The sequence below is a fragment of the Oncorhynchus gorbuscha genome, unplaced genomic scaffold, assembly GCF_021184085.1.
Source record: "Oncorhynchus gorbuscha isolate QuinsamMale2020 ecotype Even-year unplaced genomic scaffold, OgorEven_v1.0 Un_scaffold_850, whole genome shotgun sequence".
NCBI lineage: Eukaryota > Metazoa > Chordata > Actinopteri > Salmoniformes > Salmonidae > Oncorhynchus > Oncorhynchus gorbuscha.
In genome coordinates, this window is record NW_025745840.1 from 252,919 (window position 1) to 268,978 (window position 16,060).

Genomic DNA, 16,060 nt, shown 5'->3' on the forward strand with positions numbered 1-16,060 from the left:
GTCCCCCACCCCTCTATCTGTCCCCCACCCCTCTCTCTGTCCCCCACCCCTCTCGCTGTCCCCCCTCTCTCTGTCCCCCACCCCTCTCTCTGTCCCCCACCCCTCTCTCTGTTCCCCCCTCTCTGTCCCCCACCCCTCTCTCTGTCCCCCACCCGTCTCTCTACCCCCCCCTCTCTGCCCCCCTTTCTCCACCCCAGGGGGATATAGGTGACCAGGGGGAGAAGGGGGACTCAGGTCTCTCTGGAGCAGCAGGGCCCCCAGGAGCCAGAGGTCCCCCAGGAGAGGATGGGTCCAAGGGAAACTCTGTGAGTTACATATGAACACTGTACATCTCACATAATACACACTCACCCTTTCATAATAATCCTTTCTGTCCTTTTCTCTCTCTCTCTCGCTTCCCTCCCTCCCCCTCCTCTCTCTCGCCTCAGGGTCCGATTGGTTTCCCAGGAGACTCAGGACAGCCAGGGGAGGCAGGACCCAACGTGAGTGTTCCATTCTTCTCCCCACTGTTCCCCACTACTGAACATACCACCTCTATTACAGTGGCAAGTTAAGTCTCTCTTTCTCTCTCTCTCTCTCTCTCTCTCTCTCTCTCTCTCTCTCTCTCTCTCTCTCTCTCTCTCTCTCTCTCTCTCTCTCTCTCTCTCTCTCTCTCTCTCTCGGTCTGCTCTCTCTCTCTCTCTCTCTCTCTCTCTCTCTCTCTCTCTCTCTCTCTCTCTCTCTCTCTCTCTCTCTCTCTCCCCCTCTCTCTCGGTCTGCTCTCTCTGTCTCTCTCTCTCTCTCTCTCTCTCTCTCTCTCTCTCTCTCTCCCCCCCCTCTCTCTCGGTCTGCTCTCTCTGTCTCTGTCTCTGTCTCTGTCTCTGTCTCTGTCTCTGTCTCTGTCTCTGTCTCTGTCTCTGTCTCTGTCTCTGTCTCTGTCTCTCTCTCTCTCTCTCTCTGTTTCTCTCTCTCTCTGTCTACAGGGGGAGGATGGAGGTCCTGGATCCAAGGGAGATGGTGGAGATCCAGGGAAATCAGTGAGTGTTTCATATGTCTGGTATATCATCTGTATAAGTGTATATGTGCGGGTTCAGACAGCGTTCCAACCCACACAGATCCATTAAATCAGTTCCATCTGTGACCAACCTCCCAGAGAGATGGACTTTGTTGAAGTGTCCTGCATCTGATTGTCTCGTTGTTCAGACGTTTCAGGTGTTTTCTACAACTTGTTTTCATTGTTGTTTTCTGTAGGGTCCACCAGGAGCATCAGGGGAACCCGGGCCCTCAGGACCACCGGGACGCAGGGTGAGAGAGAGAGAGAGTGTCACTGTGTGTTCGTTAGTTCATATGTAATTGTCAATATCTTAAATATTCCTATATTTCCCTGTTAGGGTCACCTGGGTAAAGAAGGGAAGCAGGGGAAAGCGGGGATGAAAGGAGGGAAGGGATCTCCAGGGTTGGAAGGTCTCCTGGGGAAGACAGGACCGGTGGGAGCCCAGGGACATTCTGGTAAACCAGGTCCTAGTGGTCTCAGAGGGATCCCTGGCCCAGCGGTGAGCACACACACACACACACCCTGACCCCTGACCTGTCAACTCAAGACCACACAATCTCATATGCCAGATGTACTTATACTGAGAATGTAAAACTGACCAACTTCATCAATGACAATACAGTTAAAATAAAACAATTAATGTCTGTCTCTCTCTCTCGCTCCCGCATCTCTCTCTCCCTCTCTTTCTCTTCTTCTCTCTCCCTCCCCGTCTCTCTCTCTCTCTCTCTCTCTCTCTCTCTCTCTCTCTCTCTCTCTCTCTCTCTCTCTCTCTCTCTCTCCCGCATCTCTCTCTCCCTCTCTTTCTCTTCTTCTCCCTCCCCGTCTCTCTCTCTCTCTCTCTCCCTCCCCGTCTCTCTTTCTCTCTCTCTCCCCCGCTTCTCTCTCTCTGTTTCTCTGTTTCTCTGTTTCTCTGTTTCTCTGTTTCTCTGTTTCTCTGTTTCTCTGTTTCTCTCTCTCTCTCTCTCTCTCTCTCTCTCTCTCTCTCTCTCTCTCTCTCTCTCTCTCTCTCTCTCTCTCTCTCTCTCTCTCTCTCTCTCTCTCTCTCTCTCAGGGGGAACAAGGTTTAAATGGACCACCAGGCGTAACAGGACCACCAGGACCCATGGTAAAACAGTCTATACCTTTATCCATCCCACTCCATCCACTGTCCCTTTCTCTACAGTCTACAGCCCTATCTCAGTCACTATTATAGACCCATACATCCTGTATCAGTCTACAGCCCTATCTCAGTCACTACTATAGACCCATACATCCTGTATCAGTCTACAGCCCTATCTCAGTCACTACTATAGACCCATACATCCTGTATCGGTCTACAGCCCTATCTCAGTCACTACTATAGACCCATACATCCTGTATCGGTCTACAGCCCTATCTCAGTCACTACTATAGACCCATACATCCTGTATCAGTCTACAGCCCTATCTCAGTCACTACTATAGACCCATACATCCTGTATCAGTCTACAGCCCTATCTCAGTCACTACTATAGACCCATACATCCTGTATCAGTCTACAGCCCTATCTCAGTCACTACTATAGACCCATACATCCTGTATCAGTCTACAGCCCTATCTCAGTCACAGTCACTACTATAGACCCATCTCAGTCACTACATCCTGTATCAGTCTACAGCCCTATCTCAGTCACTACTACAGACCCATACATCCTGTATCAGTCTACAGCCCTATCTCAGTCATTACTATAGACCCATACATCCTGTATTAGTCTTCAGCCCTATCTCAGTCACTACTATAGACCCATACATCCTGTATCAGTCTTCAGCCCTATCTCAGTCACTACTATAGACCCATACATCCTGTATCAGTCTCTACAAACACAAGTTATTGTTTACTAAGTTTACTAAGGCTGGTTTACTAAGGTTGGTTTACTAAGGCTGGTTTACTAAGGCTAGTTTACTAAGGCTAGTTTACTAAGGCTGGTTTACTAAGGCTAGTTTACTAAGGCTGGTTTACTAAGGCTAGTTTACTAAGGCTGGTTTACTAAGGCTGGTTTACTAAGGCTAATTTACTAAGGCTGGTTTACTAAGGCTAGTTTACTAAGGCTAGTTTACTAAGGCTGGTTTACTAAGGCTAGTTTACTAAGGCTGGTTTACTTAGGCTAATTTACTAAGACTAGGTTACCGAGGCTAGTTTACCAAGGCTAGTTTACTAAGGCTGGTTTACTAAGGCTGGTTTACTAAGGATAGTTTACTAAGGCTGGTTTACTAAGGCTAGTTTACTAAGGCTGGTTTACTAAGGCTAGTTTACTAAGGCTAGTGTACTCAGGCTAGTTTACTAAGGCTGGTTTACTAAGGCTAGTTTACTAAGGCTAGTTTACTAAGGCTGGTTTACTAAGGCTAGTTTACTAAGGCTGGTTTACTTAGGCTAATTTACTAAGACTAGGTTACCGAGGCTAGTTTACCAAGGCTAGTTTACTAAGGCTGGTTTACTAAGGCTGGTTTACTAAGGCTAGTTTACTAAGGCTAGTTTACCTAGGCTAGTTTACTAAGGCTAGTGTACTCAGGCTAGTTTACTAAGGCTGGTTTACTAAGGCTAGTGTACTCAGGCTAGTTTACTAAGGCTTGTTTCCTAAGGCTGATTTACTATGGCTAGTTTACTAAGGCTAGTTTACTAAGGCTCGTTTACTAAGGATAATTTACATGGCTGGTTTATTAAGACTAGTTTACTAAGGCTAGTTTACTAAGGCTGTGTCCCAAATTGCCCTAGATCTATGTACCCTGATCTAAAGTAATGCACTATATAGGGAATAGGAAGACCTATGTGCCCTGGTCTAAAGTATTGCACTATATAGGGAATAGGAAGACCTATGTGCCCTGGTCTAAAGTAGTGCACTATATAGGGAATAGGAATACCTATGTGCCCTGGTCTGAAGTAGTGCACTATATAGGGAACAGGGTAGCATTTGGGACGGAACCCTATGTGACCTTGGAACCCTACGTGACCTTGGAACTCTACTCTGACCTCTAGTTTGAGCTCTAGCTTGAGCTCTTGTCACCTTTGCCCTCTGTCCTCTTTCCCACAGGGTCCTCCAGGACTACCGGGGTTGAAGGGAGATCCAGGCAGGAAAGGAGACAAGGTGACAACACACACACACACACAGACCCCCCCAGTGCTAACTAAGTGTGTGCTACAGTGAGGGAAAACAGTATTTGATCCCCTGCTGATTTTGTACGTTTGTCCACTGATAAGGTAATGACGAGTCTATAATTTTAATGGAAGGTTTATTTGAACAGTGAGACAGAATAACAACACAGAATATCCAGAAAAACACAGGTAAAAAAATGTTATACATTGATTTGCATTTTAATGAGGGAAATAAGTATTTGACCCCCTCTCAATCAGAAAGGTTTCTGGCTCCCAGGTGTCTTTTATACAGGTAACAAGCTGAGATTAGGAGCACACTCTTAAAGGCAGTGCTCCTAATCTCAGTTTGTTACCTGTATAAAAGACACCTGTCCACAGAAGCAATCAATCCATCAGATTTCAAACTTTCCACCATGGTCAAGACCAAAGAGCTCTCCAAGGATGTCAGGGACAAGATTATAGACCTACACAAGGCTGGAATGGGCTACAAGACCATCGCCAAGCAGCTTGGTGAGAAGGTGACAACAGTTGGTGCGATTATTCGCAAATGGAAGAAACACAAAAGAACTGTCAATCTCCCTCGGCATGGGGCTCCATGCAAGATCTCACCTTGTGGAGTTGCAATGATCATGAGGAATCAGCCCAGAACTACACAGGAGGATCTTGTCAATGATCTCAAGGCAGCTGGGACCATAGTCACCAAGAAAACAATTGGTATCACACTACGCATTGAAGGACTGAGATCCTGTAGTGCCCGCAAGGTCCCCCTGCTCAAGAAAGCACATATACATGCCCGTCTGAAGATTGCCAATGAACATCTGAATGATTCAGAGGACAACTGGGTGAAATTGTTGTGGTCAGATGAGACTAAAATGGAGCTCTTTGGCATCAACTCAACTCGGAGGAGGAATGCTGCCTTTGACCCCAAGAACACCTTCCCCACCGTCAAACATGGAGGTGGAAACATTATGCTTTGGGGGTGTTTTTCTGCTAAGGGGACAGGACAACTTCACCGCATCAAAGGGCCGATGGACGGGGCCATGTACCATCAAATCTTGGTTGATGCTCAGCCAGGGCATTGATGCTCAGCCAGGGCATTGATGCTCAGCCAGGGCATTGAAAATGGGTCGTGGATGGGTATTCCAGCATGACAATGACCCAAAACACACGGCCAAGGCAACAAAGGAGTGGCTCAAGAAGAAGCACATTAAGGTCCTGGAGTGGCCTAGCCAGTCTCCAGACCTTAATCCCATAGAAAATCTGTGGAGGGAGTTGAAGGTTCGAGTTGCCAAACGTCAGCCCCAAAACCTTAATGACTTGGAGAAGATCTTTTTGTTGATATTCTGTCGCTCACTGTTCAAATAAACCTAACATTAAAATTATAGACGGATCATTTCTTTGTCAGTGGGCAGACGTACAAAATCAGCAGGGGATCAAATACTATTTTCCCTCACTGCATGTGTGTAGGGTCATCACACATAACCCCCCCCCCCCAAGTGCTATCTAAGTGTGTGTTATGTGCGTAGGGTCATGGAGGTCTGATTGGGCTGATAGGCCCTCCAGGAGAGTTTGGAGAGAAGGGAGACAGAGGATTTCCAGGGAACCAGGGTCTACTGGGACCCAAAGGAGACGAGGTGACACACACACACACACACACACGTCAATCCAAGGCTCTTGGTCTGATACATACTGTGTTTGCCCTTTCAACTGAATCCTGGACCGTGTCTAGCAAAGTTACTTATGGTGGTTGCAAACCACCTGCATCACACACAGGTACATGTTGTTGCATTGACAGGGTGTTTGTTGTTTCAGGGTCTGGTTGGTCTAGCAGGTCCTAATGGTCCTCCAGGTCTACCTGGTCTCTCTGTGAGTATCACTATCTATTACTATTACTATTATTATTACATTAATATTACTTACTATTAAAATGACTGTCACTTACTATTACTTACTATTACTTGCTTTTACTATCACTATCACCTACTATCACTATTCCTATCACCTACTATCACTATTACTATTACTATCACTATCACTATCACTATTACTATCCCTATCACTATTACTATCACTATCACTATTGCTATTCCTATCACTATTACCTACTATCACTATTACCTACTATCACTATTACCTACTATCACTATTACTATCACTATTACCTACTATCACTATTACTATCACTATTGCTATTCCTATCACTATTGCTATTACTATTACTATCACTATCACTATTCCTATCACTATCACTATTGCTATTACTATTACTATCACTATCACTATCACTATTCCTATCACTATTGCTATTCCTATCACTATTACTATCACTATTCCTATCACTATTACTATCACTATTCCTATCACTATTACTATCACTATTACTATCAATATTACTATTCCTATCACTATTGCTATCACTATCATTATTGCTATTCCTATCACTATTACCATTCCTATCACTATTACTGTTACTATTGCTATTCCTATCACTATTGCTATCACTATCATTATTGCTATTCCTATCACTATCACTATCACTATTACTATTACTATTGCTATTCCTATCACTATTACCATTCCTATCACTATCACTGTTACTATTGCTATTCCTATCACTATTACTATTGCTATCACTATTACTATCACTATTGCTATTCCTATCACTATTCCTATCACTATTACTATCACTATTGCTATCGCTATTCCTATCACTATTACTATCACTATTGCTATCACTATTACTATCACTATTGCTATTCCTATCACTATTGCTATTCCTATCACTATTCCTATCACTATTGCTATCACTATTACTATTCCTATCACGATTACTATCACTATTCCTGTCACTATTACTATTCATATCACTATTACTATTCCTATCACTATTACTATCACTATTACTATTCCTATCACTATTCCTATCACTATTACTATCACTATTGCTATCACTATTCCTATCACTATTACTATCACTATTGCTATCACTATTACTATCACTATTGCTATTCCTATCACTATTGCTATTCCTATCACTATTCCTATCACTATTACTATTGCTATCACTATTACTATTCCTATCACGATTACTATCACTATTCCTGTCACTATTACTATTCATATCACTATTACTATTCCTATCACTATTACTATCACTATTACTATCACTATTACTATTCCTATCACTATTACTATCACTATTGCTATCGCTATTCCTATCACTATCACTATTCCTATCACTATTACTATCACTATTACTATCACTATTCCTATCACTATTCCTATCACTATTACTATTCCTATCACTATTACTATCACTATTACTATTCCTATCACTATTCCTATCACTTTTGCTATCACTATTACTATTCCTATCACTATTCCTATCACTATTCCTATCACTATTACTATCACTATTACTATCACTATTACTATCACTATTGCTATCACTATCACTATTCCTATCACTTTTGCTATCACTATTACTATTCCTATCACTATTACTATCACTATTCCTATCACTATTACTATCACTATTCCTATCACTATTCCTATCACTATTACTATTCCTATCACTATTACTATCACTATTACTATTACTATTCCTATCACTATTACTATCACTATTCCTATCACTTTTGCTATCACTATTACTATTCCTATCACTATTCCTATCACTATTCCTATCACTATTACTATCACTATTACTATCACTATTGCTATCACGATTACTATCACTATTCCTATCACTATTCCTATCACTATTACTATCACTATTGCTATCACTATTCCTATCACTATTACTATCACTATTACTATTCCTATCACTATTCCTATCACTATTACTGTCACTATTGCTATCACGATTACTATCACTATTCCTATCACTGTTCCTATCACTATTACTATCACTATTCCTATCACTATTACTATCACTATTGCTATTCCTATCACTATTACTATCACTATTACTATCACTATTCCTATCACTATTCCACTATCACTATTACTATCACTATTGCTATCACTATTCCTATCACTATTACTATCACTATTACTATTCCTATCACTATTACTATTCCTATCACTATTGCTATCACTATTACTATCACTATTACTATTACTATCACTATTACTATTCCTATCACTATTACTATTCCTATCACTATTGCTATTGCTATCAATATTGCTATCACTATTACTATTCCTATCATGGTTACTGAAAGGATCTCTTTATTGGCATGACGTAACAATATAACTATTGCCAAAGCTTACTTTGGATATTTACAACATGAAAATAATAAGAACAACATTGTCAACAGGACAACAGTAACCAAGGGTCAAAATAACCAACACATTGAACAATAACAATAAGCATACAGTAGAGGACATGTGCAGGTTGATTGGTCTGTCAGACTCTGTCCCTTATCTTATGGCAGGCAGCAATGTAGTGCGCTGCCAACCCACAGCTCTCTGCGCCTACTAATAAGGTTGTCAAATTTGGGGAAATGACACTCTTTAATTGTTTTATATTTTTGACATTTTGTCAGGAAATGCAGCTCTGTCTCAGGTTCTGCTGATGTGCAGTGGTTGCACGGCCTTTCCGCCACAGGGAGCCAGGTTTTCCTGTGTCTACCCTTCTCAATGGAAAGGCTGTGCTCACTGAGCCTGTACTTTGTCAAGGTTTTTCTAAGGTTTTGATCAGTGACCATTGTCAAATAATTTGCTTTCTCCCTCTCTCCTCTCTCTCTCTCTCTCTCTCTCTCTCTCTCTCTCTCTCTCTCTCTCTCTCTCTCTCTCTCTCTCTCTCTCTCTCTCTCTCTCTCTCTCTCTCTCTCTCTCTCTCTCTCTCTCTCTCTCTGTCTCTCTCTGTCTCTCTCTGTCTCTCTCTCTCTCTCTCTCTCTCTCTCTCTCTCTCTCTCTCTCTCTCTCTCTCTCTCTCTCTCTCTCTCTCTCTCTCAGGGTAGAGTAGGACAGAAGGGTTCTAAAGGGAATCAGGGTCCCATTGGTGCTATCGGAGATACAGGTCCTGCTGGCCCTCCTGGACCTCCTGTGAGTTCCACCAAGTACATCTGCTTAGAACCTTAGAATTTCACCTAGAACCTCCACATATTACCATAGAGCCACACCAAGAACCACTGCATAGAACCTCCACAAATAACCTCCAAATAGAACCTTTGGAACAGCACCTAGAACCTTCACATAGAACCTCCATCAGAACCTCAGAAGATCACATGAAACCTTTACATAGAACCTTAGAACCTCATTTAGAAATGCCTCTCCTCCTCTCAGGGTCTCCCTGCGGTGGGTCTTCAGTCTCTCCCGGTGCAGGAGAGAGGAAGGAGGAGGAGGCAACACTCTCCCTTTGACGGGGCCGCTCTGGAAGACGAGGAAGAGCAAGAGGGGATGGAGGGAAGGGAGGAGGGAGAGGAGGAGAGGATGCAGGCAGACCAGGCAGGGCAGGAGGAGGAGAAAGAGATGGAGGAGGTGTTTGCTTCTCTCTCTTCTATGAGGACGGAGGTAGAGGGTCTGAGGACCCCCCTGGGGACCTACCAGTATCCAGCCCGAACCTGCAAGGAGCTACAGCTGTTGTTCCCAAAGTACACTGATGGTACATATCTATCTATCTATCTATCTATCTATCTATCTATCTATCTATCTATCTATCTATCTATCTATCTATCTATCTATCTATCTATCTATCTATCTATCTATCTATCTATCTATCTATCTATCTATCTATCTATCTATCTATCTATCTATCTATCTATCTATCTATCTATCTATCTATCTATCTATCTATCTATCTATCTATCTATCTATCTATCTATCTATCTATCTATCTATCTATATCTATCTATCTATCTATCTATCTATCTATCTATCTATCTATCTATCTATCTATACATCTATCTATCTATCTATCTATCTATCTATATCTATCTATCTATCTATATCTATCTATCTATCTATCTATCTATCTATCTATACATCTATCTATCTATCTATATCTATCTATATCTATCTATCTATCTATCTATCTATCTATCTATACATCTATCTATATCTATCTATCTATCTATCTATCTATCTATCTATCTATCTATCTATCTATCTATCTATCTATCTATCTATCTATCTATCTATCTATCTATCTATCTATCTATCTATCTATCTATCTATCTATCTATCTATCTATCTATCTATCTATCTATCTATCTATCTATCTATCTATCTATCTATCTATCTATCTATCTATCTATCTATCTATCTATCTATCTATCTATCTATCTATCTATCTATCTATCTATCTATCTATCTATCTATCTATCTATCTATCTATCTATCTATCTATCTATCTATCTATCTATCTATCTATCTATCTATCTATCTATCTATCTATCTATCTATCTATCTATCTATCTATCTATACATCTATCTATCTATCTATCTATCTATCTATCTATCTATCTATCTATCTATCTATCTATCTATCTATCTATCTATCTATCTATCTATCTATCTATCTATCTATCTATCTATCTATCTATCTATCTATCTATCTATCTATACATCTATCTCTCTATCTAATCACCAGAGTTCACTGATGGTACCTACCTCTCAGTATATCTACCTCTGTCTGTCACTACATCAACAATGTACAACCTATATCATCGAATTATCAACAGAGCTTACACACCCTCTCTCTTTCCCACCTCTCTCCACCCCAAATCTACCCCCCCTCCCACGTAGGTGAGTACTGGATAGACCCTAACCAGGGTTGCCATAGAGACTCCTTCAAGGTGTTCTGTAACTTCACGGCCGATGGAGAGACATGTCTGTACCCTGACATGAAGTTCCAGTCGGTGAGTCCACACGATCACTCTCCTCTCCTCCATATGAGCGAGGGACAAATCACTACAGGTAGAGCTGGGTTCAGTATAGTGAGAAGTGATGAATGTACTGTAATGACTGACGTGTCTGCTACAGGTGAAGCTGAGTTCCTGGAAAGGAGAGAAACCTGGTACCTGGTACAGCCAGTTCAGGAAAGGAAAGCAGGTACGCAGTGTGTGTGTGTGTGTTTCTTGTGATCCTGCTCTCTCTATGATATATCCCTTTTTCATACTCAATTCCCTCCCTCCCTCCCCCCTCCCTCCCCCTAACCCCCTCCCTGCTCTCTCTATGATATATCCCTTTTTCATACTCAATTCCCTCCCTCCCCCCCCTCCCTCCCCCTCCCTCCCTCCCCCTAACCCCCTCCCTGCTCTCTCTATGATATATCCCTTTTTCATACTCAATTCCCTCCCTCCCTCCCCCTCCCTCCCTCCCCCTCCCTCCCTCCCCCTAACCCCCTCCCTGCTCTCTCTATGATATATCCCTTTTTCACACTCAATTCCCTCCCTCCCTCCCCCCCCCCCCCCCCTCCCTCCCTCCCCCTAACCCCCTCCCTGCTCTCTCTATGATATATCCCTTTTTCATACTCAATTCCCTCCCTCCCTCCCTCCGTCCCTCCCTCCCCTTAACCCCCTCCCTGCTCTCTCTCTGATATATCCCTTTTTCATACTCAATTCCCTCCCTCCCTTCCCCTCCCTGCTCTCCCTCCCTCCTCCCTCCCTCCCTCCCCCTAACCCCCTCCCTCCCTCCTCCCTCCCTATATCCCTTTTCCCTCCCTCCCTCCCTCCCTCCCTCCCTCCCTCCCCCTAACCCCTCCCTGCTCTCTCTATGATATATCCCTTTTTCATACTCAATTCCCTCCCTCCCCCCCTCTCTCCCTCCCTCTCCAGTTCTCCTATTCCGGTTCAGATGGCAGTCCAGTCCATGTAGTCCAGTTGGTGTTTCTTAAGCTGTTGAGTGCCTCATCCAGACAGACGTTCACCTACCACTGTCAGAACTCAGCCGCCTGGCTCCATACCGCCACCTTCAGCCACCAGCACGCGCTGCGCTTCAGAGGGAGCAGTGGAGAGGAGCTCACGCACCAGGACACACACTACATCACAGCACTGCACGATGGCTGCCAGGTAACCGACACACTGCTGCCAGGTAACAGTCACACTGCTGCCAGGTAACAGACACACTGCTGCCAGGTAACAGACACACTGCTGCCAGGTAACAGACACACTGCTGCCAGGTAAGAGACACACTACATCACAGCACTGCACAACGGCTGCAGGGTAACAAACACTGTTACCAAACTAAACAATCTTTAACAACACGGAGACAGCACCTGCATTAACATGACCAAGAACAACAGCCACACTGTTGACACAACCTGTCCTAAAGCCACCACTATCACACTATCACCAAAACACTGTTGATACAACCTGTCCTAATGCCACCACTATCACCACAACACTGTTGACACAACCTGTCCTAAAGCCATCACTATCACACTATCACCAAAACACTGTTGATACAACCTGTCCTAACGCCACCACTATCACCAAAACACTGTTGATACAACCTGTCCTAAAGCCACCACTATCACCAAAACACTGTTGATACAACCTGTCCTAAAGCCACCACTATCACCACAACACTGTTGACACAACCTGTCCTAACGCCACCACTATCACCAAAACACTGTTGATACAACCTGTCCTAAAGCCACCACTATCACCAAAACACTGTTGATACAACCTGTCCTAACGCCACCACTATCACCAAAACACTGTTGATACAACCTGTCCTAATGCCACCACTATCACACTATCACCAAAACACTGTTGATATAACCTGTCCTAACGCCACCACTATCACTAAAACACTGTTGATACAACCTGTCCTAAAGCCATCACTATCACACTATCACCAAAACACTGTTGATACAACCTGTCCTAATGCCACCACTATCACCACAACACTGTTGATACAACCTGTCCTAACACCACCACTATCACACTATCACTAAAACACTGTTGATACAACCTGTCCTAACGCCACCACTATCACACTATCACCAAAACACTGTTGATACAACCTGTCCTAACTCCACCACTATCACCACAACACTGTTGATACAACCTGTCCTAACGCCACCACTATCACACTATCACTAAAACACTGTTGATACAACCTGTCCTAAAGCCACCACTATCACCACAACACTGTTGACACAACCTGTCCTAACGCCACCACTATCACCAAAACACTGTTGATACAACCTGTCCTAATGCCACCACTATCACACTATCACCAAAACACTGTTGATACAACCTGTCCTAACGCCACCACTATCACACTATCACTAAAACACTGTTGATATAACCTGTCCTAACTCCACCACTATCACCAAAACACTGTTGATACAACCTGTCCTAACGCCACCACTATCACACTATCACCAAAACACTGTTGATACAACCTGTCCTAATGCCACCACTATCACCACAACACTGTTGATACAACCCGTCCTAAAGCCACCACTATCACCACAACACTGTTGATACAACCTGTCCTAACTCCACCACTATCACCAAAACACTGTTGATACAACCTGTCCTAAAGCCACCACTATCACCACAACACTGTTGATACAACCTGTCCTAACTCCACCACTATCACCAAAACACTGTTGATACAACCTGTCCTAACGCCACCACTATCACACTATCACTAAAACACTGTTGATATAACCTGTCCTAACTCCACCACTATCACCAAAACACTGTTGATACAACCTGTCCTAACGCCACCACTATCACACTATCACCAAAACACTGTTGATACAACCTGTCCTAATGCCACCACTATCACCACAACACTGTTCACACAACCTGTCCTAAAGCCACCACAATCACAGAGACCACCAAAGACCAAAGGTTATAAATCAGAATATCATTGAAAATAAGAATATAATCAAAGAATATCATTGTAATATTATTGAAAATATGAAATTATTATGATATTTTTTAATATAATCTTTGAGCCGCCTAACATGTTGATGACATGTGTTCCTCCATCTCTCCCTGTAGTCTGGTTCAGGTCAGGAACACACACACACACACACACACACACACACACACACACACACACACACACACACACACACACACACACACACACACACACACACACACACACACACACACACACACACACACACACACACACACACACACACACACACACACACACACACACACACACACACACACACACACACACACACACACACACACACACACACACACACACACACACACACTACACACTACACACACTACACACTACACTACACACACACACACACACACACACACACACACACACACACACACACACACACACACACACACACACACACACACACACACACACACACACACACACACACACACACACACACACACACACACACACACACACACACACACACACACACACACACACACACACACACACACACACACACACACACACACACACACACACACACACACTACACACACACACCACACACTACACACACACAGTAGTAGAAGTGTAATATCTAATGATGTGCTCCTCCATCTCTCCCTGTAGTCTGCTTCAGGTCAGGAGAGGACGGTGTTAGAGTTTGATGCCCCTGAGTCAGACTCTCTCCCCCTCATCGATGTCTCTGTCTCCGACTTCGGACACAACAACCAGAAGTTTGGCTTCCAACTGGGTCCCGTCTGCTTCAACGGTTAACGGCAGCCCTCCACAGCCGGTAACTGGGATGAGACGGCCGGTAACAGGGTTGAGATCCACGGACATTTACACAGGGGAAACCAGGAGACTGACTGATGCCGCCAGAGAGATATTTATATAGCTTTACACCAGCACTCATCCATTCATACTAACAAACACTCATCCATTCATACTAAAAAACACTCATCCATTCATACTAACAAACACTCATCCAATCCTTAATTCCTACTAACAGACACTCATCCATTCATTCATACTAACAAACACTCATCCAATCATTAATTCCTACTAACAAACACTCATTCACTCATCCATTCATACTTTCCTACTAACAGACACTCGTTCACTCATCCATTCATACTTACAGACATTCATTCATTAATTAATCGATTCATCCATTCATACTGAGACATTCACCTATTAATCCATTCATACTTAGACATTCACCCATTCATCCATTCATACTTAGACATTCACCCATTAATCCATTCATACTAGCAGCCTGGTAATGGGGTTGAGATCCACAGACATTTACACAGGGAAAACCAAGAGACTGACTGATGCCGCCAGAGAGATATTTATATAGCTTTACACCAGGACTCATCCATTCATGCTAACAGACACTCATCCATTTGTCATTCATTCATACTTACAGACACTCATTCATCCATTCATACTTACAGACACTCATTCACCCATTCATTCATACTTACAGACACTCATTCATCCATTCATACTTACAGACACTCATTCATCCTTTCATACTTACAGACACTCATTCATCCATTAATACTTACAGACACTCATTCACCCATTCATACTTACAGACACTCATTCATCCATTCATACTTACAGACACTCATTCATCCATTCATACTTACAGACACTCATTCATCCATTAATAATTACAGACACTCATTCATCCATTAATAATTACAGACACTCATTCATCCATTAATAATTACAGACACTCATTCATCCATTCATACTTACAGACACTCATTCGTGAATTCATCCATTCATACTTACAGACACTCATTCATCCATTCATAATTACAGACACTCATTCATCCATTCATACCAGCAGACACTCATTTCACCCATCCATTCATACTTACAGACACTCATTCGTGAATTCATCCATTCATTGATTGATCTATACATGCTTACAGACACTCATCCATTCATTCAACCATTCATTCCAGCAGACACTCATTCACTCATCCATTCATCCATTCATACTACACACACT

General features: G+C 42.9%; 1 protein-coding gene across 1 annotated transcript in view; it reads left to right on the forward strand.

Annotated features, from left to right (window-relative positions):
- LOC124020540 (collagen alpha-1(XI) chain-like) overlaps positions 1-15,458 on the forward strand; it is a 108,443-nt gene extending 92,985 nt beyond the window's left edge. Inside the window, exons 48-62 of the mRNA XM_046335778.1 lie at positions 198-305; positions 429-482; positions 963-1,016; positions 1,231-1,284; positions 1,371-1,532; positions 2,085-2,138; positions 4,079-4,132; positions 5,667-5,774; positions 5,953-6,006; positions 9,103-9,192; positions 9,433-9,751; positions 10,894-11,006; positions 11,131-11,199; positions 11,925-12,158; positions 14,662-15,458. Coding sequence (XP_046191734.1) covers positions 198-305; positions 429-482; positions 963-1,016; positions 1,231-1,284; positions 1,371-1,532; positions 2,085-2,138; positions 4,079-4,132; positions 5,667-5,774; positions 5,953-6,006; positions 9,103-9,192; positions 9,433-9,751; positions 10,894-11,006; positions 11,131-11,199; positions 11,925-12,158; positions 14,662-14,808 — 1,674 coding nt within the window. The 3' untranslated portion in view covers positions 14,809-15,458. The remainder of the gene's footprint in view (positions 1-197; positions 306-428; positions 483-962; positions 1,017-1,230; positions 1,285-1,370; positions 1,533-2,084; positions 2,139-4,078; positions 4,133-5,666; positions 5,775-5,952; positions 6,007-9,102; positions 9,193-9,432; positions 9,752-10,893; positions 11,007-11,130; positions 11,200-11,924; positions 12,159-14,661) is intronic.
- The last annotated feature ends 602 nt before the right edge of the window (positions 15,459-16,060 follow it).